Below are 26,483 nucleotides of genomic sequence, written 5' to 3' on the forward strand. Positions count from 1 at the left end.
GCATTCCATAGAACTATCACAAGTCACATTTGCACAATTTTAAAATGTATAAAGGAATTAGAGAGGGGCTAACAGCTGCCTTACGATGCGGACCACAGAACTGAGTTCGAGCCCCGTCCAAGTCAATATTGTCCAAATACTTTTAGCTTTTCTAGTCTGCTGTGAGTTGTGACAGAGTATTGGCCACAATACATTTAGATGGTTAAGCATTGGAATAAAAAAAAGTGTGCTTGCTTTAAATTCTAATACATCCGCGGTAACAAACTGGCACGGCAGGGTCTTTGTTCACTTATTTTCTTTATAAAAGAGGAATCCAGTCAAATAATAATAAAAACAAATCTCGTTTTTGATGATACCTGTTTTGGATATAGCCTAACTAAAGCTTCCACCACCCCGTGGCGCTGTTTTTGTGCAGGCCTGGGCTTTAGGTTTTTTTGGAGTTTCCTTAAAGGTACCATGGGAGCTGGGAATCTCAGCTGTGGCTTTCCTGTGTGAACTTTTACCATGTTCTCCCTGTGACTGTGTGGGCTCTCCTCGGGTACTCTGACTTCCTCCCACAGTCCAAAAAACAAACAAACAATGAAACAAAAAAATTGGAATTAAGAAATGGAAAAGAAAAACAGATAACAGCAGGAACAGGCTCCAGAACCTGAGCACGATGACGTAAGGAGACAAACGCCTTGCTTGGAGTTCCTTTACGGTTAGAAAGATGGATTATATTGTATCTTGGACCCTCAAAACACCTATTTACATTTGTGGGGCCCATCAATGTGGCCCCTGCAAAGCGGTCGTACCCCATAGTTGGTTTTGGGGCCCAAAACGATTCAGCTGCAGATGTGCTAAAACGCATCACATTGTTAAATTATACAACTAAGATCATTGTTTAAAAAACGACTTCAGTGATGCCACTAAAACTACCCCCGTCAGCTACGAGACCATCTAGGGCAGATGATCACGATGACAGTGAAGGTGAAGTGTGGGAAATATGCAGCCGGAAGCTCCTGCGTGTCTTTTTTTTACGAGCATACCTTTCGGGCTTCCTGTTACGAGGAACCGCGCAGGTATTTGTTCGGGAGGAAAATGAAAACAAACAGGTTTGCTTTCCACCTTCCACTCGTTCTCATCATTTCACTGTAAACGCAGCAATACAGGCAGGGATTATGGGGGGGTCATAAGAAGACGTAAATGATCCACGTGTGACAGGCCTTTTTAAGTTTCTCATTAATCTAATCAGAGGTGACACGAAAACAACAACAACAAAAAAGCAGAAACTGACTTGAACCATAATCTTTGGTTCTGTTCGGATTAAAAACACAGACTACCCCTGTTGCCAGCTTCCTAACACTGGCGATGACAATATGAAACAACGCACAGTATCCATAATCTCCTCATACGCGCGCACACACGCGCGCGTGTCGTACGGCACCGCGGCCGCTGCAGGGCGCAGCTCCGTCACTGTGCTGGAAGCAGGAGTGGAGACGGGCTGTCCATCTCCATCCTCCGCAGTCTCCCTCTCATCATTGTCCCGTCCGACTGACTGACGGACGCGCGGATCAGCGCACGGACCGAACCAACCGACTGCTTCTTCTCCAACACCACAAGGTAGGACGATGCTCTTGTTTTCCCCGCATGCTTGAGTGGTGTTTTTGAAGCGCGCGGCGGATGGAGGCACTTCCAGTTCTTGGAAGATGAGGGTGGACAACATACTCCTGCGCGGGACGTTGTTGGATTTGCGCCCGTGTTTGCTCTTCTCTGAAGCAGCTCTGGAAGAATTTTACTCTGGCCTTCACCTTAAATGGTTGCTTTATATATATTTTTGTGTGTGTGTTGTTGTTGAATACTCTATGTTTTCTGCATTCTCTCATGTATGTGTCCTCATCAGCATCCAAAGAGCTTTGCTCTGCTCATACATATGTGTGTTTACAGGCCTGCATTCTTGTGTTGGTTTGTTTCACTGCATACTTGTAAGGAAAAAAAAAGAAAAGTATAAGTGTATGCCACTCTCTGACTTTGCCCCTCCCTCCTGGCTTCATTCCAGAGCACAGCAGCATGTGAATGGCGGCAGACGGCAGCAGAGTTGTCACAGAGGAGCAGGAGGAGCTGCCGGCCTCCATGGCTGTCACTCACGCATCCCGGAGCCAGAGCCACATCCACTTTCAGCCGCTGACGCGCACCGCCCAGTGGCAGGCCACTCTGGCTCACACCAGGAGTCACAGTCCCACTCACTTCATCACTCCCTCACACACACAGTCGCAGAGGTACGGCTGTCGCCTCACACACGGTCTCTCAGCCATGACCAAGGGGGAGAGGGGAGTGCAGGGCTCTGCGGGGAGGTTCACAAAGCCCAGCGAACCCTTGTTTCCTAAAGCTTCTCAGCAGGTAAGATGATCTGTTTAAAGACACTTTGGTTCTGTTCGGTTCTACAGGTTGTTTTCTCACTCTTACAGCAGCTGTGACCGCTCTCTGGAAAAAGCACTTCAAACTAATCGAGAGACTTCACTCTCATCTGGTGTTTATTGCTATTTGTTTCGACTGTGAGTGACTTGATTGGGTGGCAAAGGAAAAGTGCAATGTCTTTAGTCGCTTATCTGTTTGTGGTCAATCAGTGTCATTGTTTTCCTGAACACAGTGATCCATCAGATAATGGATTCAGTGCCTGGAAGGTGATTGTTTTCATTTGAGAGAAGCTGTTCCAATTTACTGGAGGATCTGCTTGATGATCGCTTCCTTCTGAATGGTGCTGGCCACTACAATGAATTACTCATGTGAGAAGAATGGGATGACTTTCCATTTCTTGTTTAATCTTATCTGAAAGCCACATAATGTGATTGATATTTGTGAGGCAGGCATGAGACGCTGCACGCTTGGTTTGCTGCTCCTCACGTGCGCCCGCAGGCTGTTGAATCAAGGAAATGAAAGGTAGCCGAGACAACCGAGCCTACTCGTGAATGTAGTGTCCCTTTATTAAGGTAAATATCATATTTTGCAGATAGAGTTTCAAATGCTGTCGCATAACAGTATTATGACAGTAAATCACTCCTTTTGAGCATCACCAAAGCTCTGGGTTTCTTTGAAACAGGATTACATGTCGGCAATCTAACCAGTTCTGCATTTGTGTTATCTCCACCAAACCTCTATCAAGTATGCTACGCTTTTTAGCCTACTTTGCATTTGCAGTTTGAGCAGTTTACCGTGAAGTGAATTTCCCTGAAGTTAGCAGAACTTTTCAGATCTAAAAACTCAATAACAGGAATTCTCTTTCTGCCCTATTAAGTGGGTGCAAATTGAGATTAGCATGGGCAAGTTCCGGAGTGCTTTTATCTTATTTTATTAGACTTTAACAAAATGCAATCTGCTGATGAAGACAGAGAATATTCGGTTTAACTGTATTTTGCCAGAAAAAGTTCATATTTGGTGCTGAATTGTGTGCTTGTTGTGTTATTTATATGACTATCATACATAGAAAAAGGGTCTGTGTTTTTACATTGTGGTTTTCAGTTGCTGTTTACTTGTGCTTTGCCTTTTTTGTTTGGTGTAGGCACATAAAATACCTGGTTATGGGTTAGGTTAAGGTTAAGGTCACAGTAGGTTCAGTGTCCCATCAGCCACTGCTTTGGTTTGGGAGCCTGTTACATGTAGCTTTTGGAAGCACTGGCCAATCTTTCCAGGCCTTCAGTTAAGTCATTGGCTTTCAAAATAAGATATATTCAGGCCAAAACTTTCTGTTTCTGGTCATTAATTTGTTTTTAAGTTTTTTATGCAGATAACTACGGGCAAGCTAGTCCTCTCCTGTGTCCATACATGCAATCCAAAACCCAGGGAGAAGAACGTGGGCGTTGAACATCTGAATAAACTTGCCGGTTCCTCTCTGCTGTGCTTCAGCTCTGCCTGCACAGGCATTCTCACAGAGATGGCCATGATGAATTTGCAGGCTAGTTTCCACAGTAACTGTAGAGGAGGCAGTGAAACCAGTTAGAAAGCCCTCCAGGCTCTGTCGGATTGTTCTAACTCAGGCACGATAGTCTCGCAAGTAACATTAGAAGCATTGGGAGAATCCGGAGGAACCAGATTTTTCACATATTGCCTCGTGCATTATGGGATAACAATGTATGATTGCATGCAAGTATGTATTTCTCTTTAAAAATGACAATAGATAATAGTCCCGTAGTCAGCAGTGAGAAAGCCAGCACTGCAAATTCCAAAGAACTTCCTGATTAATCCCAGTATCACATTTCGTAGAGCTTTGTACCTAATACGAACACCAAAAAAGCTCCATCTAAGGGAGGGAATAAAGGACTTTCAGCAGTGTAACCAGGCTGCTGCTGACATTTTACAGTGATAATCGTAATCCCTAATCTGAGCAGAGGGCTCAGAGCTAATGGTGTTGACTTTTATAAGTGGAATTCATGATGGTGTGACCTTAATACGCAGAACTGTCAGAAAACCATTTACTGCATCCACATGGCTTAATTGGCTTTAAAAAAAAAGTGTTTTCCCATTTTCTTTAATTGTCCTCCGTCATGATTAAAAGTGATTTCTCCTCTATGCCGAAGGATTCATCAATGCCAGAGATTAGTCTCATCTGTCCTTGTCCCTCACTTGTGTGCTGCCTGGACTCTGCAGATGCTTGCTTTATTCTGAGCCATTGTAGCTAAGTATCTGTGTGGGACAAATTGTGTAAATGTAGTTTGGTTTGTGCATCCAGACAACAGCAGAGGGGATATCCTGTTTATCCCCTTTGATGATGAGAACCCAGCAATGAAAGATTGAGTGTAAGATTTTGGTGGGAAAGAAAAAGTGTTTAGAAAGAGAAGGAAGGAGAGTATTTTTGCACGTCATCCGTTAAGCAGCACTCTCCAGACACCAAAGACTTTGATTTTTCTCTCCAATTAGGGATAATTGCAGTGAGAGTGGAAGAAGAGAGAGTTTTGAAGTCGGAACCACCGCGCAGCCTTTACTTACCTCTGACCCGCTTGTCTTGCGATTGAATAATTATATACCTCCCTCCTGGTAATTGTCGTTCTCCAACCCCTCCGTGTTTTGATGGGGCGAAAGGAGGAGGAAGAGAAAACCTGAGTCGGATAATAACAGTGTTTTGGTCATGGCTGTGGTTACTTTGGTGATTTCCTTCTTTCATATAGCTCTGAGGGGAGTAGCTGTCGGCCAAGCCTGGCCGCTGGATGTGGCGAGATCCTGTTGTGTATGTGTGTGTCTGCATGGGACACCAAAGGTTACAAAGCGGGAGAAAAAGGCAAAGGCTGATATGTGCACGCAGCCTCTGAGACAGTTGTAAATATTGGGCTTCTCAGACTGTGGTGTCTCATTTTATTCATGTCTGGAGATGAAAGCTTGCCTGTGGTGCACAAACGTTTGCACGCGCACACACATGCAAACACGCATGGAGTCACGTGCCTAATGGATTTAGCAGAGCATGAGGAAGGAAACAGAGCCGCAGATGATTCGGTGGGTTTCTTTGGCTCCTCCATAAGCGTCAGTGTCTGCACCCATAGACCACAATGCTAACAACATACAGGGGGTCTCCTTCTGATCCTTTTTTTTTGTTTGTTTAAAAGCACACACACACAGGCGCACACACATTTACGCTTATAACTGAACAGCTGTCCTGTCTGCTATGGTAACCTGCCATTTAGGGAGACCAAGATGCACGAAGATCTGGTGATTTAAGGTTGTGTTTGAGGGGCAATTTTTTTCTCTTCAGGGAGTTAAATACATGTGATATACATCTTCCACATACATCACAGCAAAAGTAGTGAATTACTGACTGACTGTGACATGATGGTTTGGAAGCAAATTTAATTTTGGAGCATTCTGACAAACAGTTCTGATAAGGATAAGTGCAGGGTTGTGTAAACACTTTTGGGAAGAAAACTTTGTTTCTTTTTGCACGTTGTGTAACATAAATGTGCGCAATGCCATGTTAACACTGAATCTGAATCATCCACACATACATTATAGTAGCTCACATCCTAAAAATCTGCACTTAGTACGATTTACTATGACTTTCCTACAACAACTTCATTGTAATAATGAGAAATAGGAGTTTTCCGCTGCTGGAGTTTGAGGCCTGTTTCAACCCATAACCTTACACTGTTTTTCACGATTTTGTTTTAATTCATTTTCTGTTCATTTAGTGCACCGTCCAAACAACTAATGGTTCCCTCCATTTTCTGACTGATTTTGGCGTTACATATTTTGTAGTTTAAGTTTAAACACTTAACAGAATGTGTCCACTTGCTTAACAGAAAGGCTGAAGGGAGCCACTCAGGGCTATTTCTGCCGAAGCTTTCACTATCACGTGCCCGATTCAAGTTTCTAGAGTCGAAATGTGCCTGTAGTCAAGAAATCTACTCCAGGTTTCAAACTCAGAGTTGATTTTTTTTTTTTCTTGTAACTCAGCACGACTAACCCAGGGAACTTGGAAAATGGAGCTGCCTGTAAAGCATTAGATGCCTTGAAACGGTTTATTTGAGGCCACTTTAGGGTGTTTTCCTAAGCAAAACTAAGTGGTGTAGTTGCCTAAGCCTAACAAAAACAGCAAGTGAATGTAAAAGTGAAGAATTAGAATAAAACACATACAAGTGTGAACATTATAGTACCCACAAAGGAAGCAAATCCAGCTTTTCTGGTTGACGGCTAATTCTAATTTGACGGCCACCTTTCTAACCGCATAATGTGGACTCATGTCACCTGACTGCAATTGTTTGAGCCTACCTAAATCATTCTGCAGCTGCATGCAGAGAACGGAACTGAATTCCATACCTATTTCAATTCCATTTTACACTACCATTTACACTCATCTACCATTATTTAATGACATCCACTTATTCATTTGAAGGTGCATAACTTGTCGTTTTTAACCCGATTCTATCGCTTAATGTTAGCATAATAGTTTTAGTTGCAAGGCCAATCATCATGACATCACCGTGGTCACATATAGGTTTTTAACCAATTGAAATAGGGAACTGCATAACTCTGGCAATGGTCAAATACGCTTATGATCTACATTTAAGAGTGGCATCAAATTATTAATAAGATGAGTAATGGCATTTTTTTAGCATAACAGTTACTGAAAACACTACATTCTTGTGTCTCTGTACCTGAAATCAAGTAACAAGGATAAAATTAACACATTTTAAGTGGTTTGGAATCTAACTTTAAAGCAGTTATGTTATGTATTTTACGTCAGGTATCAGTAGTGGGTTCTGGGATTCTCCTGGTTTGTCATCTCCACATGAAATTAGTCTTTACAAGACTATTTGAGAAGTAAATTTGCTGACTTTGCTACATTTGTTACCTAACACTAAGTTTTCCTCGTCTGTCTTCACAGACGGACCTGAGCCAGAAGTTGACATTATGCAGTAAACTCTGTTTCGCCATCGGAGGCGCACCCAAGGAGGTGGCCGCCAGCGCCACAGCCTTCTTCCTGCAAATCTACCTGCTTGACGTAGCTCAGGTATGTCTTTGAAATTCAAAAAGACCGTCGAAGTGAAATGAAAAGCGCGTTCGACTCCCACATACGGTTAAATGGAAAAGTCCAATCTGTCCCTGTTTTTCTCTGCAGATCAATGCCTTCCAGGCCTCCATGGTGCTGTTCACAGGTAAAGTCTGGGGAGCAGTGACCGATCCTATTGTTGGCTTCTGCATTACAAAGAGCAGGTGGACCAAGATTGGCAGACTTATGCCATGGTGAGCTCCCTGCATTGTTTTCCTTACAGGAGGAGAAACGACGAAGCTTAAAAACTCACATCATGGGATTTTAGTTTTAATTCAAGACTGTGAATTTGAAGAAATGAGCATGATTCTTGTAAAGTATGATCATCACACCAGATTTTTCCTCACGTACTTTAATCAAGTAAATTTGTAAAATTTAATTACTTAACACTAAAAACATAAAAACTAATCCAGTCCATAATAGCTACAATTCTTAACAATATTCGGTGTCTCATCTTATATATTCATTATTTTCTCATTCTTAAAAATCATTCGAAGACACACGACACACCAAAAATATCGATTACCAAACTCCGACCTAAACACACGCCAAAGTGAGTCTGTTTCCACACCGCCATGCTTACGTAAGGGACTGTGATTTGTTGGTGGATTGCGACACGTTTTGTTTTGCTCTCACATGTAATTATGGTTGCTGCATGATGTTAATGTTTGTGAAAAATCTTAACAAAAACAAGCCAAGCGCTCCACTTTTGGAGGGTTTTACCCTCAGGCTCAGGACTCACACCTGAGGATTGCACCAAATAGACACTAATTGTCCTTTGTTGTTCTTGACGCTCCCTCTGATTAACTTTACAGAAAGTATGTCTCAGGGGTGTGGGCTGCCCCCCCCCCTTCCCCTTTGATCTCAGACGACATTAGATGAGGAAGTTCTTCTGAATTTTTTTATGATCTGCTACTATGCTGCTCGACTTCATCTCATTACATTGATGTAACCCTCCAGTTCACATTTGGCTTCCTTTTGTTGCATCTCTAAGATGTTTCTTTGTATCTCAGAGCTTGGAGTGCCCTTTCATATGTGCCTCTCTGGGTTATATGAAGCGTCCACCAGCATTTGCATTAATCCCAGTTTTGGAAAAAAAAAACATTTTAAGCCGCTCAACATGTATATGCAGTATGTCTTTTGAACACACTACTGTGACACTGTCTGTAATAGCACAGGCAGCAGTTACTGCCTTCTGTATTATAAATCATAGATTACACACACGCCAACTGTGCTGGAGAGGGACCAAATCCACTGCTGTAATCCAGCCAGCTAGCCACACTCGATTGCAGACAGATGCTGACGTTAAATCAGCTTTGATTACCCCTTGAGAACATGTAGATGTGCACATTCTGGCTTCTGTGTGTCTATGTGAATGAGTGCGTTTTTTTAGTGTTTGCTGAGCAGTATTTGTGTTGAGAGTGCCAGACACTCCCCCGGTTTTTATCCTATTTGGAAATTCCCCTCTGTCCATTCAGCAGGAAGCTGACATATCCACAGCCAGACATCAAGTGATTTGTATCTTTTTTCCATAAATTCTTAAGGATGGAGTCTTTGGGCCCAAAATGCCCTCTTGGGTGCTGCCATGTTTATTATTTGTCATTACCTCAAAATACCAGGGATGCATGTAAAAGCCTGCGAGACTGGTTCTTCCTGATTGTCTGTGTAAGAGCGAGGGGGTATGTTAGGGGCTGGAGAAATGAGAAATTATTAAAGTAAAAACAATCCAGCATTCACAATTTTACTTACTTGACAGTAACACATCAATGTGAAAAGTGTTATACACTTAAGTGTTGGGTTATTACCTGTAGTGAGAACTTAACTGCTGAAGCGGTTTGATTAAATTAATGCGACAGCTCTCAGACTAACCACTGTGTTGGATGGATTGTCAGCACAGGCATCTACTGCAGAAAGCTTCAGCATGTGAAGGCCTGTCTGTTAAAGCTGACATGACAGTTTACATTTGGGTTCTAAGCTAATAACCTTGACACCAACCAACACATTGGCTCTAAAAGTTCCTCATACAAACTCTTACTGTAAGCATTTGGTAGAGCACATTTTTCAGTGATTATACTCATCTTATCAAAGGTTTTTTGGAGGTAAATCAACCTAAACCATCCCTACCATTTGGTTTAGGTATTTAATGCCAAGGTATACATTATGATATATTTTTTTTCTTAATGAAACTTGGAGAAAAATAATTCTGTTTCTTTGCAAAGACGCAAAGAAACATTTTTATTTTGTGTGGACATTAAGGGGATATTTGTTTCTTTATTCTTTCTTATTTCTCATTCTTTTTTCCAAATGAGGTTGTATACAGTACTTATAAGAAGGCTGTGTTTTATCTGCAATAAAAAGCAGTAAAAATTAGCAAGGAATTTGTAAGAGGTAGCTATGCTAGCAGCTACTCAAAACAGGAAGAGGAGAGGAGAATATTTTGCCATTTGAAAAAACTAAATTTACATAAATTTATAGCAGAATGTATGAAGGATATGTTGTGAATTGTGTATCTTATTTTTTTTGGCACTACATTTTCTCAATCAAAGACTATCCTCAATGCGGCGGTTGTTAAGTAGATGCTAGCCGGTCAATGTTAGCATCTATAGTGGCTGCGCCTTACATAAAGGCTCCTAGAAAAAGTATAGTGCCAATGTATAACCCAATTTTGTACCACCCAACACTGTAAAATGTAAATAGAAACATAATGCAATGATTTATAGTCATTAACCAATCATTTTTCTTCACAGTAAATCGTAAAACTATATCAAATGTTGAAAGTGAAACATTCTGTCATTTCATTAAAAATAGTAGCTAATCTCAAATTTGATTGCAACAACACATCAAAACAAATTTGAGTTTGTGAGTATTATTTGGTGAAAAAAAGACAATATGTCAGTTTGGACCCTTCTTAAACAGTTTTATATTAGTAAAAAAGGATTGATCTGTAGAAGTGCAATGCTAAATTTTAAAAGACATTTTCAAAATTTGGACAGTTACTACTTACTACAGGTATAAAGGTAATGCAGTTTAACAAAACATACAGTATTTACCTCTAAACTATGTAGTAGACACATAAAGCAACACGATAAAGTACATTCAGCACAGTGTAAATGAGTTGGCTTGATATATATGACCTACAAAACCTTCAATCAACCAAGTGATCACATTCTAACCTAAAAGACCTCATCTAAATCCCTTTTGCACTATTACATAACATTTAATTAATAAGCTCCAAGTGTCCTGAACAAGTCAGTGAGAAGAGAATTTTAAGTGCCTGTGTATTATCAGTTCACTAAGCTTTAATTAAGACTGTGCAAACCACAGGTATGGGTGTCACTGTGCATTCATGCATGCGACTGCTGAGAAAGTATGTGAGTGTTTGTGCGCATGTGCCTTTGTTGCCTCTCCCTCAACACAGTCATCTTGCAGGAACATTCTAACTGTCCCATTTACTGGCCACGGGGCCCTTTCAACGCTCCCATGACCAAGCTGTCAATACTGCAGCACCAGCGTTGTCGGCTGCCTTTGTCTGAGCAAACAATCAGGAGGAGAGAGATGTGGGTGTGCTGGATGATGCCAGAAATGACTGCAACAGACCTCTCTCTGCCTCTGTGAAACGCTGTCTCTATCCTGGCGCAGAGCAGGTCAGAGGTCGGAGTGCCTGTGGCATTCGTCACAGTCACCTAAATTCCGTCAGTCCCTTTCTTTTCTACCTGGACGCGTGCCCTGCATCACAACTGTTCCAGTCTCTTGGCCACATGACACAAAAACTCAATATTTAGCTTAGAGGACAGGAGGAAGAGGGTGGAAGATTTATTGTTGTTTGCAGCCGAATCATACCAGCAGCCATCCGTCTTCTGCCCTTTTCCTTCTTTATTTCGCAACACACAGCTGTTCACTGTAACCATAATGATACATAACAGTTGTATACTTATGAATTATACATGACCCGCATGCTGTATCACTCCAAGTTCTGAGAAAAGCACATCACAGCAGAATTGCTTCACGCTACATTCACTTGTGTGCGCGCTGCATATTCATGTGTTTATGTGGCTACGTCTGCATGTGCGTGTGGAGATCTTTCAGCGCTGCTTGTGGCGTTGAAATATTTTGGCATTTCCCAGCAACGTCTTTCAAGGACAAATTCCTGTCATGCTTAGAGCAGCGAACTTTAATCGTGCAGAAGTAAGGCCTGATGTTTAAAGTGCTATGAAAATTAGATAACACGATCACGGTCTCATCTGTCGTGCTTTTATTTTCTACAGGATGGTGGGTTGCACTCCATTCCTGGTGGTCTCGTACTTCTACCTCTGGTTCGTTCCTCCTTTCGCCAGCTGCAGGTTCATCTGGTACCTAGGCTTCTACTGCCTCTACCAGACCCTCATCACTGTGAGTACCTGTGCCCGTTCGGCACTGCTTGTCAAAGAATTTCAGGATTGTCGCGTGATGCTTCACGGAAACCGGAGATGAAAAGCAGCGATTGATGTCCCTCATGGTTTGCAGATGACATATTGCGTAACGTTGAAACGACATCCAGAAAATGTTGCAAATCACTGTTTAAAGTGAAGATGATCACAGTTGTCTGGTGCCAGGCTCTGACAGCCCTTAGAAAATATTTTCACTTTGATTTGTGAGATGAGGAGCAGATTAAAGCCCAGGAACATTTAAACACCTTTCCTCAAATGGGAAGTGTACTTATTAGATTGCCTTTTTGTTATTATGGTTTAGACCACCACTCTCTATTTTGCTCTGTGTTTGGGCTAACCCATATAGCATATGCTACAAAGCACTTAGACCACTGCAGCCACACTGCGGTGAGCTGTAACTGCATGCAATTCTAACTACTTGATAAGTATACAGTCAGTGGTGCCAGGAGCCTCTTTCCGGGTAAATGCTGGTTGCCACTTTTAGCCACCCTTCATTGTCTCTGACTGTGTGTTTGTGTGAAGTTTTGTTGGGCAGGGCAGCTGCTATAATTCAGAGGGTCACAATACACAGTATCGTCTATTTATATAATCAAACAATAATGGGTTTCTATTAAATTAATCACCTCTCACCTCCATCTTTATCCAACAGGGAAGTGGTTCTATAAATGTTTGCATCCAGTAGGCCCCATAGATGACATGCTGCTCAAGAGCAATGAATACAAAATCCTTTCATGGCCGCATTTATTTTCGTTGTGGTGGTGCATGCTCATTTGGCCACAGTGCTGACTGAGCTCTTGTGTAAATTACAAAGTGAAGCTGGACTTGGGTTGCTCGCCTATTCTCTGGGAGAGGTGGTGAGGAGGAGAAAACGGATCTTAGGTTGGCCCACATGGAAAATGCAGAGATTGCTTTTGATATATATCTATATATATGTACACTGTATGCTTTGCATCTGTATTTTTACTGAAACGTGCAGATTAAAAGCATCAAGCCTTTTGACTGTAAATACACTGTGTGGACTTGAGTGCAGTGATGTTTTGATTTTAATTCCCCCAAAATATCCATATCCTCTTTCTGACAGTATGATAACCAAATGCAAAATTATAAGGCATTGTATTTTGATTACTGCTCGAGAAAATGTCGTTTTAAAATGTAATTAACGTTTTCACTGAGTAAAATTCCATTCCATTTCACTTTATCTTTGAACAAGGTATACACCGTTTTGATCGTTGGTTAAAGTGTATGTTGATTATTTACTTTAATGATTTCAAAAATAAAAAATAAATGTTGGAAATAAAAATAAATAAATAAACGCTGTCGCTTAAGTAAGCCTAAACCACAAAATCTTTCTAAGACACTGTCACTTTGTACACATTCAAATCCTGATTTGACGAACAGAATAAAATTATCTTGTGATTTTGAACATACACAGTGCTGAATGACATAAGATAAAGAAGGGAAATTTAGTGATTGTACCGAAAGTTAAAGTCCTGATTTTGAAGAAAATTGGTTCCTCTCTGGTCTGCGAAGTAACATTAAGATGTTAGCCAGCTGCTGTTAGCATTAGCCAGCTGCTGTTAGCCAGCTGCTGTTAGCCAGCTGCTGTTCGCCAGCTGCTGTTAGCCAGCTGCTGTTCGCCAGCTGCTGTTAGCCAGCTGCTGTTAGCATTAGCCAGCTGCTGTTCGCCAGCTGCTGTTCGCCAGCTGCTGTTAGCATTAGCCAGTTGCTGTTCGCCAGCTGCTGTTAGCATTAGCCAGCTGCTGTTCGCCAGCTGCTGTTCGCCAGCTGCTGTTCGCCAGCTGCTGTTCGCCAGCTGCTGTTTGCCAGCTGCTGTTTGCCAGCTGCTGTTCGCCAGCTGCTGTTAGCATTAGCCAGCTGCTGTTCACCAGCTGCTGTTAGCATTAGCCAGCTGCTGTTCGCCAGCTGCTGTTCGCCAGCTGCTGTTAGCATTAGCCAGCTGCTGTTCGCCAGCTGCTGTTCGCCAGCTGCTGTTCGCCAGCTGCTGTTCACCAGCTGCTGTTCGCCAGCTGCTGTTCGCCAGCTGCTGTTCGCCAGCTGCTGTTCGCCAGCTGCTGTTAGCATTAGCCAGCTGCTGTTAGCATTAGCCAGCTGCTGTTCGCCAGCTGCTGTTCGCGTTAGCCATTCAGTTTTTTCAAAACTTTTGAATTTCCTCCTCATGTTATGAGACTTTTGCAGTTTGTCACTGAGCTGAAACCCCATTGATTCTGTCTTACCCACGCCATAACACGAGTCTTGTTGCTCTCTTGCAGTGTTTCCACGTGCCTTATTCTGCTCTCACTATGTTCCTAAGCACAGACCAGAAGGAAAGGGACTCAGCCACCGCCTACCGTAAGATTTTTTACATTTTTTTTTTACTATGCAAAGACTTCTTAATGCCTGAAATCCCAAATTAATCTTTTTTAAGAGCTTCTAATTTGCACCTCCTGTGAATAAATTATTGAACCTGATTGGTGGATTTTTGCCCGGGTGATGACAGGAATGACGATGGAGGTGCTGGGGACTCTTGTGGGCGCCGCGATCCAAGGCCAGATTGTGGCCAGTGCTCACACTCGGAAGCACTGCCCTACTCACAACACGTCTGCCGGTTACCTTGGCAACAGCAGCGGGGCAGAGATCGTCAAGAGCCTGGTGCACTCCCAGGACTACCTGTCACACTCTGTAAGTGTCTCTGTGCCAAGCCAGGAGCTCAGGTGTGCTAAAATTAGGGCAAAGAGTTGCTTTGAAAATAACAAGGCCTGTCATAAGCGTTCTTGAACTTGGAGGAGCGATGTGTGCTCAGGGAGGTTTATTTTTGCAAAGTCCACAAGGTTAAAGAAAGAAAAAAAAAAAAGCAAAGTTGAATGAAAAGAGGGATTGTTAAAAATTGGCTCCACATTTTCTGACTGTCTAAAGGGCCTGACATTCTAAACATGTTGAAGTTTTAACCCGTGTAACTCCTGGGATTGAAAGGAGACGGCGCTGTTTGATATCTGAACCTGGCATCCTGAGCCAGCTCCTCGTTCATGACCACAAAGGGGGTTCCTCCCTCACATCAGGCTCCAAACGCGGCCCCAATACATCCAGGGGTCTTTACAGTCTGCAAGTCATTAGCCCTATTTATATCCCACCCAGAACATTTGAAAGCACCCCACCATATACTCTGCTGGAAATATTTGTCTTTTACTTCAAGGTGGCTGCAGCTTAACTTGGAGCTAGAGGAGAAGGAACATAAAAGGAACGAGTTATGTCCACATTTCAGTTCCAGGGGCTGTGAATAAACACGAGCTGCTGCAGTGAATCCATCACGGGACTTTTTGTGAAGATGAAACTGTCCCCGTGTTGGATTTTAGTCGCACCGCAGCTATTTGGGCTCCAAATGTTTCTTTTCCAGTGGATTTTGGGTGAACTCTTTCGGGGCAGCCCACTTACCGCACCAAACCCTCTGCAGCCACCCGCTAAATTCTCCCGCGGTCGCTGGTGATGGTGGCACACCGTCTGGGCAAACTCAGTCTGCCCTCGGAAACAGGGAGCGTTTGATGTGCAGAAGTAATAATGAACCTCTGAGGCTGAGCCGCATGGAAAAATAGCAAACAAACAGAGGTTGTTTAAGGCAGAGCAGTTCCTGTCGGGGTACAGCAGTAAACAGTTCCGTCCGTATTTTGGGATATTTGAGGTCTCTTCCTGTTTGTGCTTCTGTTTGTACAGTGAATGCACGCGGCAGGTTGTGCATCTCCGACCGGCGGTAAAAGCTACACAGAAAGTCGCATGCAATAAGTCATGCACTCATGAGGATTTGAAGCACTAAATAGAACTTAAAGAAAAGCAGAAGCTGATGCCTGGTGCAGCATTTTGTGTCCAGAATGGATGTTAAGTATGTTGCAATGAAGCGCGTCAATGTTTTAGGCATTTGAGAGCATTATGAATTAAAGATTGAGAAAAGTCTCAGAATAGACTTGGTTTGTGCCTTCTCTGTGAGAAGAGATGGATGGATGTAGGCCAAACTGTGTGTTTGTTCTTTCTCTCCGCAGAAGGAGGTGTACATGATAGCTGCTGGTGTGATCGGAGGAGTGTTCCTAATCTGCACAGTGGTGATGTTCCTGGGAGTCAAAGAGAGCGATGGTGAGACTTTGGAGAGCCGTCACCTCCCCTGTTGTTTGATCAGTCGTATTCAGTCAGCCACTTAGAGGGCAGTCTGAAAATGTAACTCGTCTTTTTCTTTTCAATAACATTGGCCCAATCACCTTTTGCCTCTCAGACTTCCAGCCTTCAGCCTAACCCCAACCCTAATAAGGCTTTTCACATTAGGCAGTGCATTTTGCGTTCAAACCGGTTTAGTTGGGGCTAAAGTTGCAGTCCTGTCTTCGAAGAAGTGCGAAATATTTTTTATCTTTTTATGTCCTACGTATAGTACAACATATGAGGCCTTGCAACTGAACCATTGCATTCTTTCTTTTTTAAACATTTGCTCCTTTTTAACTTGGTACGATTCACCAGTGATTCACATGCCAGCATCATGCCTGTTTTTATGATATTATGTACTGTAGGTGATGGAATATCCAAGTTTTTTTTTTTAAAAAGTACAATTAGGGATGTGTGTATTCCCGTGTTGCACCAGCTGTTTTGCCATGCTTGCTTAATAGAGGATTTCAGCTGCTTGGTGGTTCAGTTCGGTATCCTTTGTCCTATTAAACGAAAAGTTTCGTGCCACTCTGAATGTTTGCTGGTTGGCCAGTTCAGCTCCTCACGACAGCATCATGCGTCAGTGTGGTTTGTCTTCGTCTTGCTGAAATAAGCAAAACTTTCCCCGGAAGAAAAGCATGATTTTGGGTAGCGGCGTGTGTTGCTCCAAACATTCAGCATTATCTTTGGCCCCAGAGAAGTCAATTGGCATTTCTGGATCTTTGTTTATCTAACTCTATTTTATCTTTGTCTAGCCGAAAAAGGAGTAAACATTGAATAGTGGCAGTTAAATTTAAAAGAAGCTTAAGTGGCTTCTGTCTAAGGTGGGTGTTCTGATTGATTTATTGTTTTGTTTATTTGCGCAACTTTATTTAAATTTATAGTCTCCAGACAAATTAGTTGGTTTATATGGGAAACAATAATCACAGACACGAGAAAAGGATCTTTATTTAACATATGTAGTGAGCTATGTGTAATGCGCTATTCTTAGATCATTATATCTGATGCCTTCAAGAGGGACGAACAGCATTCACTGCAATGCAGGGGCAGTTCCAGTTGTAGCAGTGAGCAAATCCACCGCCTTGCCCTTACTGCATGTTATCTGATATGCTGCCTCCTTATGTATTTATTCCATGTGTTTCAGATCCCTATGCTCCCAAAACCGAGAAGCAGATCCCTTTTCGTCAGGCCTTCGTCCTGGTGATGAGACACGGGCCATACCTCACTCTGACTGCCTCATTCCTCTTCATCACTGTCGCAATTCAGGTAAATGTATTTCTGAAAGGCGTCTCAGACGCGACACTGCGTGGGAAAACGCCGGCGCTCAATGTTGATTTGATGAGTGCAGAGGAGCACTGACTGAAAGCTCTGCGCTTTAAAGCGTGCTTCAGGTCTCAGGACTCTTGCGATGCCAGCAGAGCGAGTGCATGGTGTGTGTGTCAGATTTGCCGCCGCGATTTGACACTTTTTGGATAATGGCAAGCTTTCCAAGGTTTGCAGCTTATCCGCTTCTGCATATTTTTCTTCAATCATCTCGGCTGGAGGTGTCAGCTGTCATCCGCGGGAGCCTCGGAGTGGGAATAGATCACAACAGAACACTTGTCAGCAGCTTCTCCAGTCACCTCATTTGGCACTCAGCACACCGAGCTGAGTGCCCCCATCGACAGTGCTGAGTAAACAAGGGTGAATATCTGAATGTGTTATCTCTGATTTCTGCAGCTCATACAGAGCAACTTTGTCCTCTTCTGCACCTACGCCGCCGACCTGAAGGATCACTTCCAGAACATCGTGCTTACCATCCTCGTGAGTCGCCAGATTCAGCTCTTATTCATGCTCAAAAGTCAATTTGTTCAATATTAGTACATGGAATCTGCCCTTTTTAGAATTCTAATTCTGACCTGCTTACCAGGCTGGATCACATCATCTGCTCCCACTTGTCCACACAGGTTTCCGCGGTGATAAGCATCCCATTGTGGCACTGGTTTCTGCAGCGATTTGGGAAGAAGACAGCAGCTTTTTGTGGTATCACAGTAAGTATATAGCTGTTGTTTTTGTTTTGGCAGCTCGTAAACACTAAACTTGGAGCTTAGCGCCACCTGGTGGATGGATTCAGAAGCGTTTCAATCACAGAAAGGCATTGTCAGAATATCTACACAGCCAGTAAACAAAGCTCTGCTTTCTGCCTCTTTCTGTGTCTCTGTAGTGGATCATGCCCTTCACCATGATGCTCGTGCTCATCCCGGACGTGGCGGTGGCTTACGTTGTGGCTGTCTCCTCTGGACTCAGCGTGGCTGCTTCGCTGCTGCTGCCATGGTGAGAAATGAGACATTTTCACCTGTCTGTGCAGTGGGCCTGCGCTGCTGCGCCGTAGTAAACCAGAATTCTGTGAGCAGCTCTTTAGAGTCCCAAAAGGCCCTGTCCAATTACCCAGTTCACGCTACGGTCATGAAAGTGATGTCATCGTGAAGACTTAAGAGTGGGCCTCTACTGTAAATCTTCCATACCATCACAGAGCTCCGACAACACCAGTGGTATCTTTACATCTGTTTTCCAGCCGCTCCTATGGCCGTCACTGCTCCTCAGCCATCTCCTGCTCCCTCCCTTTAAACCCAAATTATAGCCTCCCATGGGGTCATGTTTAGATTGGAAGGAGCCGATTGTTTATCCTGTCTGTGGGCAAAGGCTCGTGGTTCCGCCCGCTGCTCATCATCTAATCGTGTTATTAGCTCTGTAATTTTAGCCCACCGATATTATAAGAGCTCTGTCAACATCTTTACCCGGGTGGGCCAGATAATTAAAGAAAAGTAGGGAGGTCTATGAGACACACGAACTGAAAGTTTTTACCGTGTCGCAGAGGGAAGTCGGGCATTTGAGATAAAGGTTGTACGGTAAGAAAACCCAGCAGTGCACATTCATTTAAAACTGCACTTGTGTGTGTGTTTGTCTCCGTCTGCAATCCAGGTCCATGTTGCCTGATGTGGTAGATGACTTCAGACTGGCCAACCCCTACTCTAAAGGCCATGAAGCCATCTTCTACTCGTTCTACGTCTTCTTCACCAAGTTCGCTGCGGGCATCTCCCTCGGAGTGTCCACCCTCTGCCTGGAGTGAGTCTGTTTTACTTCGCACGCCTGCATGATTCACACACCTTGCCCTGGTGGAGGGCACGATTCACCAGTGATTCACATGCCAGCATCATGCCTGTTTTTATGATATTATGTACTGTAGGTGATGGAATATCCATGTTTTTTTTTTTTTAATTTTACAAAAGGAAGATTATTTTTAAATTTTGTGGACACGTTTTTTTTTTTTTGCATATAGCTAAACATCCTCCCAGCTTTACTTCTGAGAAACTCTGCCTCTCAGGTGCTCTTTTCATACCCAGTCACGTTACCGACCTTTTGCTCATCAACACAAGTTCATTTATGTTGCCAACTGTTTGCAGTACTGAGCTGCACGAGCTGCAGCGTCTTCCTCCGGCGTATTTTTCTTACCGCTCTTGTTGCTGACATTAACTCAAGATGAGCCACTCATTTCTCATGAAATAGTAAAAAGTCTCCCTTTCAACATTTTAAATGTTTCATGTTCAACTGCGAAGATAGATTTCTTGCAGCCAGTTTCTCTTTTTAAAAAGAATCTCTTCATCTTTGTGCGCGTAGGTTTGCGGGGTACGACACCGGCGCCTGCAAGCAGCCCCCCCCCGTCGTGTACACCCTGAAGCTGCTCATCGGCGCCGCCCCCGTGGCCTTCATCGTCACAGGGTTATTGATCCTTCTCCTGTATCCCATCAGCGAAGACGTGCGCCGCAGGAATAGGATCTGTCTGGAGGAGCTACGGTGTGTAGAAATCATTAACGGACACCTGAGGGAAAAAACTCTAATCCTTCAGCTTCAATGATCTTGCGCATCGGGCTTGGTTTACTTACTCCTCACAAACAGCTGCATAGGACCCTCTGTGACCGTGGAGTACAGTACATGCCTCCGTGATGTATATGTCGTAGTGGTACGAAGCAGCAGAAAATGTAGATACTGAAGTACAAATATCTAAGAGGTGCGCCCAAGTGCAGCACCTGAATACACGTACTTACAGTAAATATGTGTCATTTTGAGACCCTTTGAAGTTCTGAGCATTTTGTCATGTTTCATACTGACTTTATATATTCTTTGTTTCCTCATTGTACCTCATTGACGGAGCAAATACAGCTTGCTGGAGTGTTTTGCTAATTTATCGAATGTAAAACAACAACAACAAAAAAAACCTTCACCTAACTCAGCCTCTCTTCTTCTTGGAAATAATTCTGCAAGGTAGGCACTCCTTTTCCTTTGGAGAATACTCCAATTTCACTCAGCAGAAAGCCGTCAGATCGACCAGGATGGATGGGAACCGCACGGTTGTTTTCGCTTGCTTCACGTCTGCAGGGCTTTCACTGATCTCCCGAAGCCGCTCCTTTTTCGTCGGTCCCGGACAAAGATCCTTTGCACTTTTTCACTCTGTATTTTCCTGCATCCGTCTTTCATTTCATTCCGACAAACCCGCCACACCCCTGTAGCAAAAAAAAGAAATGTGGCCAATTTGTGTCTCATCAAATCAGAAAAAAATTGCCTGTAACAGCAGATTGGGATGTGAGTTTTAGTATGAAATGGCTGTAACACCGCAACAGTCTGAATACACACGATGGCTGCAGGAACTCTGGATCTCTATCACTGTGTGGTCAACTTGTTGGGTTACCTGTCTGACCAACGCTCCTTGGAAACATCTCAAACATCACCGATAGAAAGGAGCTCCGTTGTGTCACACAAAGCGGCTGAAAACGCGCATCACCGGAACACTAATCGAACAAAACACGCCTGCAACCTGTTTTTGCTTTTTTTCACGATGGAAAACTGTATGTAACATGATTGAAAACACAAAAAAAGGAGGGTGGGGGAGGGGCGGGTCTGGAAACTTTGCGTACGTACTGTATTTACTTTCTAACACTCCCATGAATGTAGCACATCACTGACACTGATGTCTCTCGCAGGAAACAAAGCATTGGCTCCAGAACAGTGGAAGATTTGAGTAACGTGTGAGCTGGATCTTGAATGGAGTGAATTCACAAAGCCACGGATTCCAGTGTTGCGGCTGGAAAGTTGTTCTTTAGTGTATATTACACTGGCAAATATTGAAATTGTTATACTGTAAACATTTTTTGTTTCATTTCCACGTGTACTGTATAGTCATCTTGGATCTATAAACATATAAGAGTATCTAATTTATAGAGATGAATGTATATCATGATTTTGCCGTGTTTAGCTCTACAACACTGTTGTTTATTAATGATACGCGATTACCAAGCGATTGATATGAAATGAATAAATGTTGTAGAGGCCGGGTTGCTAGATTATATGTTTTTTTTGCCTGTGAAAATTCAATATTGTGAGAAATGTGTGCGTTTCTTTGAAATTTTTGGTGATCAGACGTAACACTCCCAACAAGCACAGGACCATGAGAAGGGAGCTTGTGTTGAGTGTTGCGCCCCCCTGTGGTCAGGAGGGTGCACTAAAACCTAAACAAGATGTTTTCCGTCATACTTTTGCCTCTGTTCAGTCAGCACTGAGCCGTCCCTGCCTTGATGAAGAAGCAAAGAGAAAAGGGACGACATTTGTCAAAACCAACAAAAAGAAAAAACACGGCTCATTTCTGCAGTTTATTTGGAAGCAGCAACGTGTCAACATTACGCCCCGAGGGGCGTCCTACGAAGCGACTTCGACACAGGCCACAAAGAACTTTGTGTTTGTGCAGATTACTAAGGTCATACATGCCTGCTGTGTATTTAACGAGAGCAGCTCATGAAGCTTTTAGGTCCCATAACAGCGGAAGTCACATTGAGAGTTTGAGTTGGGATGAAAAAATGCACCAAGGATCAAATATCCAATCGATTAAATACAGAAAAGATGTCTGTAACTCAGCGTGTTGTAGTTTAATTTGGCAATTATAATGCCACCATTGAGAAATGCGGCTCCATTTTAAATTTTCTATCAGCTATTTGACAATCGAAGGTCTATCCCGCTTCACTGTGACACTAAAAACTCTGGCTTCAGGCTCCATACGGCATATGTTCGCAGTACAACTCTTAGAATAGGGAGATCTTGTGTGTTTTAATGGAAAAAATTAAAAATAAAACAATTAGCCGGCAACGCTGTGAGACTGTGGCTCACGGCACGCAGCTCTGCAAGTTCATGCCACTTTTGCTCCGTCAGGGTCGAATGCCTGACTCTGAGTCAGATATCATACGGTAACAGAGGAAAGTGGCTACAGTGGTTACTATGTGGCTGTCTCTGTGGTTGTACTGGGACTTTGGCTAGGTGCTGGGCTGGATGGGCAAGAGTTCTCCGGACTTCCAGGAGTCCGCAGGGTAGATTTCCTCTTTCCGTTGCGCACTGTGAGCTCCTCCTTGGGCTTAAATGTCAGAGGCACGAACCCATCCGCGTCTGCCACCAGTACAATCCACAAAGGTCCTGTAGGAACAATAACAGGTTGGTGTGTCGAACTTAAGGACAGCTCACAACAGCAACAAAACATCATGTTGTAAGCAGCTTGTGCTCTAAAGCTTGTAATCTGACCTAGGCTCTTAATCACTTCCAATTATAGCTTAGGCACGTTAATGTTAGAACAATACCAGAGTAGGTTGATAACTGGAGTAAAATTGATATTCCTTATGGAATAAAGTGCATAGAAAATCAGAAGAGAAGGAAGGTGAGAAGATACAGAACTGGAATACGAAGTCGAATACCTTCCAGCCTTCTGAAAAACCAAGTGGGGGGGAAGACCTACCTAGAGGACAACAGGGAGTTTCCTCGAAGTGCTTTCCATTAATCAAACCCGCACACCCTGTCACAACGCAGTTAATCTCACATGCAACGAGAAGCAAAGGGCGTTTACAAAGGCCACTTTGATTCTGCTTCACAGCACAGACGAGGCCACTGAGTGGAAAAGTAATATTCAGCGACGATAGGGGTGCAGAGGCTACAGATGCTATACTGCCTGCTTATTGAACTGGTCAGCCTGCTTTGACAGCAGATGTATTTTCCTGCACGTACCGTATATCATCTCCACAATGCTTAGGTTGAAGAGGTCTTGGAGGGCACGCAGACACAGCTTTCCTTCACAGAGCAGCACCGGCCTCCTCTCATCAATGAAGACGTTTTCTGACAACTGCTTCTGCATGTGCACATGGAAGGAAAACGTCATGGAGAAGGAGTTCAAAGAGGCCGTCACAGTCATTTAATATGTCAACCTGACATGTCTTGAGGTCTTTTTTTTGGTACCATTAGAGAAGGAATGCATCAGTCCTATCGTGCAATAACCACTCATGACAGAAAGTGATGCCAAAGAGAAAAAGTTTAAAGAAGAACCTCTCCTTCTCTAGCTTTGATTGCTATTCCTGCACAGTGCAGTAAATACAGTGTACATAAGCCTAAAAAACAAAAAAAAACAGGGAATTGTGGTAGATAAAACTATACCTGGCATGTGACATTGACGTATGGAGGCTCGCTGGCATTAGGGTAGACACTCGGGGCCTTCTTGCCATTCTGCGTGTGATCTTTGATTTCTGTCAGGCACTGCTGCACATCTGCGAAGCGAGTAAAAAGCCTTTCCATGCTGTGCACCAGCTGCTCCAGTGCGCGCTCCTTGGTTTGGGGGGACATCTTTTCGGGCGGAGGCAGCGTCAGCTCCGTTTGAATCTTCTCCGATGCTTCGAAGCGAGGAGAGCTGGCCCGACTGGAATCTCTGCTGACCTGGCTGGCAACTGCCAGGCTGGCCATTCGGTTGACATGGTCCATGTCAAAATTCTCCACTGTGATGGAGGAGGTACTGGACAGGGCTCGGTCTGATCGGTCGGAGAAGTCCACGGAGCTGGTGACGGGGCTGGGGTCGCTGCTCCTCACCTCCTCGACCAGCCTCCGCCTGTTCCCTGGTGAACAAACTACTCCTCTCCCAGGCAACACCAAGTCTTTTATCCCTTGGCGCTCTCCGTCATCCTTTGACAGGTGCTCTGAGTGCCTCCTAATCCCTGCGCACAAATTAGCAGAAGTCTCGTGGTTGTGAGCAGAGGGGGATGGTGGGATGGGTGTCCCTCCATCGTATATCAGCTCTTTGGCTATGAGACGGAGGAAATATTTGTCCGTGTTGGAAGACGGGAGGAAGGCCGGGTCGTTGGCCTTCTGCCTGCCCACCATCAACAGCAGCACCTTGTCACTGAGGAAGCAGACTCCTTTGGGCCTGTCGTTGTGCTGCAGGGAGATCTGCTGGATGTTCGGCATCGCAGAGGCTGTGATACAGTACACAAGAACCATGTTGCATGTGTTGGAGGCCACTGCAACTGTGGAGGCACGCGGATCAAAAGCGACAATGTCGGGGACCAAAATCCCCGGGATGCTGACTTTGCGGGTGGTGGTGACCTTTCGTTCATAGGTAACCAGAACAAGGTGAGAGCTGTCCTGGCCAGAGCCTGTCACAGTGTCCCGACGACGCAGGTGGAAAAGGGGGCTGGGGTCTGAGCGACGGTGCCTTGCCAGGAGGTGGGTAAGATCGAGAGGGCCCGAGCTGGGGATGTAAGATCTTTCTGATTCAAGCGATCTCCTCCTCGAGTCTAAAACGCTGTCATCCTCTGACATGACCACATGTGAGCTCTGTGGCTCCGTTTCTGTCAGCATGTCAAACGTTAGGCCAGAATTTAACCCACAAATCTTATCAAGCGGCAGCTCTGTCGCCACTGCTACCTGAGCCTCCCCCGTGGCCTCAATGGCACAGATGTAGCCCCCCACGTCAAAGATGGGGCAGAATGAGCAGGCCACCAGACTCTTCTGGATGTCATTCCAAATGAATGAATGAAGAGCACTGCCGATAGCCACCACCAGGCGGGTGCCATCTTTAGTCCAACAAGCACAATGAATCAGTCCACTACCTTTGATGTCCGCTTTGATTCGCCTGTTGTCCACCCTGACAGAAAACAACACCGAACTGTCTCTCTTAGTCAACACAGCCAGAATGTCTAATTTAGGATGCCAGACACAGCCTTGAGAGAGCAAAGGGAACGGTTCGCTCATCTCACAGGTCTGCGTGCACAGCAGCTTGTTCTGCTCGAGGGCACTGAGCTGCAGTTGCCACACGGTAACATGTTTCTTGTGCTGAACAGCAAGCAGGGCGGGAGAGTCCGAACAGCACAGCGGGCCCCAGAAGAGCCCGAAGACGTGCTCGAACTGCCCGATGACGTTGGTGTCCCCAAACTTCAACTCACCATTGAGGAAGTAGAGAGCTGTTAGGCAGACCTGCTTGCCGTCTGTCCATGCAATCCCATGCACAGGGTGGATGGCTTGGTGTAGAGTGTTGAGTCCTGTCCTAAGCAGCTTTGCCTTCCCAAGATCCATCCCGGCAGGAACGAAGAAGCTTGTTCAAAGAGAAGAAGAAGAAAAAACGTTTTCAAAAAGCCAGCATCGATGACAGATCTGTATCTGATATGAAGTGGGCTTGCACAAGAGTAGGTATTGCAACCTATGCAGATTAAGAATAGCGCAAGCCTCTTCTGTGTCTCCTTCCAAGTACATGCTTTAATCCCCCCCACCTGCCTGAGCTGAGGCTGTGGTGACGAACACCTATAGCTGCTTATACCGGATGACCTTAACGAAAACACTATTAGGAGCTAAAGGTATTAATTCTTTATCGAGTTACCAAAGCATTTCGTTTTTTTAGAATTGGGGGAGTCTGGGTTCACCCTCACAAGAATAGATTGGTTTTCCTTAGGAGATTTAGATATCACCAGAAATAGAGAAAAAGCTTTAAAATTAGAAGTTTGAGCTAAAAATACACAACTACATATGTATACGCGCAAGTGTAAGCGGAACTCTTGAAGAACACACAGAAAACAGATATCAGTCTGAATGAGGACAAGCTTTATAACATTTGTGATTAAGATGTGATTCTATAAACTTGCATTTCCTAGTGACAAGAACCTCTATACTAGGTTGACACATCTAGTTCTTAACGAATAAGTAAATAAAATAAAAAAACTAGATAAACATGCAACTCTAACTTGAACCTACCTTAAACCACCTCAAGCATCTTATATAAAAACCGTGAAAAGCACGAAATGTGGGTTTTCCATCAATAACTTCGCGTTTTACCGGTTAAAATGCGTCTCCAACGTTCGTTTGGAAGTGACTCGGAAGCAAAAGCTAACTGGACAATTGTGGTGCATCATGGGATATGTAGTTTAATTAGGACTATTTTTGTCATGATTCGGCTTTATAAAGAAGCGTTTAAGTCAACAGCTGGCTAAATTAAGATAGTTAGTATGAGCTAAATGTTTGCTGTGACAAACACTATA

General features: G+C 43.9%; 2 protein-coding genes across 3 annotated transcripts; one reads left to right on the forward strand and one right to left on the reverse strand.

The window, feature by feature from the left end:
• Positions 1-1,432: 1,432 nt before the first annotated feature.
• mfsd2b (MFSD2 lysolipid transporter B, sphingolipid) lies at positions 1,433-21,500 on the forward strand. Of its 2 annotated transcripts, XM_072362531.1 has the most exons (15): positions 1,433-1,602; positions 2,039-2,379; positions 7,349-7,474; positions 7,583-7,707; positions 11,779-11,902; positions 14,211-14,289; positions 14,438-14,619; positions 15,969-16,059; positions 17,264-17,385; positions 17,839-17,922; positions 18,066-18,149; positions 18,323-18,432; positions 19,081-19,224; positions 19,777-19,953; positions 21,138-21,500. In XM_072362531.1, exons 2-15 carry the CDS (start codon positions 2,056-2,058, stop codon positions 21,184-21,186), a joined length of 1,821 nt encoding a protein of 606 aa, XP_072218632.1. In that variant the 5' UTR covers positions 1,433-1,602; positions 2,039-2,055; the 3' UTR covers positions 21,187-21,500. The 2 variants fall into 2 exon arrangements, with proteins under 2 accessions (XP_072218632.1, XP_072218631.1); XM_072362530.1 differs by having other exon boundaries at positions 19,777-21,500.
• Positions 21,501-21,878: 378 nt separating this feature from the next.
• On the reverse strand, positions 21,879-26,306 carry wdcp (WD repeat and coiled coil containing). The gene is made up of 4 exons (XM_072362700.1): positions 26,200-26,306; positions 23,620-25,546; positions 23,197-23,317; positions 21,879-22,614 (listed from the first exon to the last, which is right to left on the reverse strand). Exons 2-4 carry the CDS (start codon positions 25,525-25,527, stop codon positions 22,421-22,423), a joined length of 2,223 nt encoding a protein of 740 aa, XP_072218801.1. The 5' UTR covers positions 25,528-25,546; positions 26,200-26,306; the 3' UTR covers positions 21,879-22,420.
• Between the last annotated feature and the right edge of the window lie 177 nt (positions 26,307-26,483).

The sequence above is a fragment of the Leuresthes tenuis genome, unplaced genomic scaffold (assembly GCF_036924035.1).
Source record: "Leuresthes tenuis unplaced genomic scaffold, fLeuTen1.0.hap1 SCAF_13, whole genome shotgun sequence".
In the NCBI taxonomy this organism is placed as follows: Eukaryota; Metazoa; Chordata; class Actinopteri; order Atheriniformes; family Atherinopsidae; genus Leuresthes; species Leuresthes tenuis.

Coding starts and splice junctions, on each gene's coding strand:
- mfsd2b (XM_072362530.1), top strand. CDS start 2,056: ATGGCGGCAGACGGCAGCAGAGTTGTCACAGAGGAGCAGGAGGAGCTG. Junction 2,380..7,348: donor TTCCTAAAGCTTCTCAGCAG/GTAAGATGATCT, acceptor CTGTCTTCACAG/ACGGACCTGAGCCAGAAGTT. Junction 7,475..7,582: donor ACCTGCTTGACGTAGCTCAG/GTATGTCTTTGA, acceptor TTTTCTCTGCAG/ATCAATGCCTTCCAGGCCTC.
- wdcp (XM_072362700.1), bottom strand. CDS start 25,527: ATGGATCTTGGGAAGGCAAAGCTGCTTAGGACAGGACTCAACACTCTA. Junction 23,318..23,619: donor ACGTCAATGTCACATGCCAG/GTATAGTTTTAT, acceptor GTGCACATGCAG/AAGCAGTTGTCAGAAAACGT. Junction 22,615..23,196: donor CATTGTGGAGATGATATACG/GTACGTGCAGGA, acceptor TTGTTCCTACAG/GACCTTTGTGGATTGTACTG.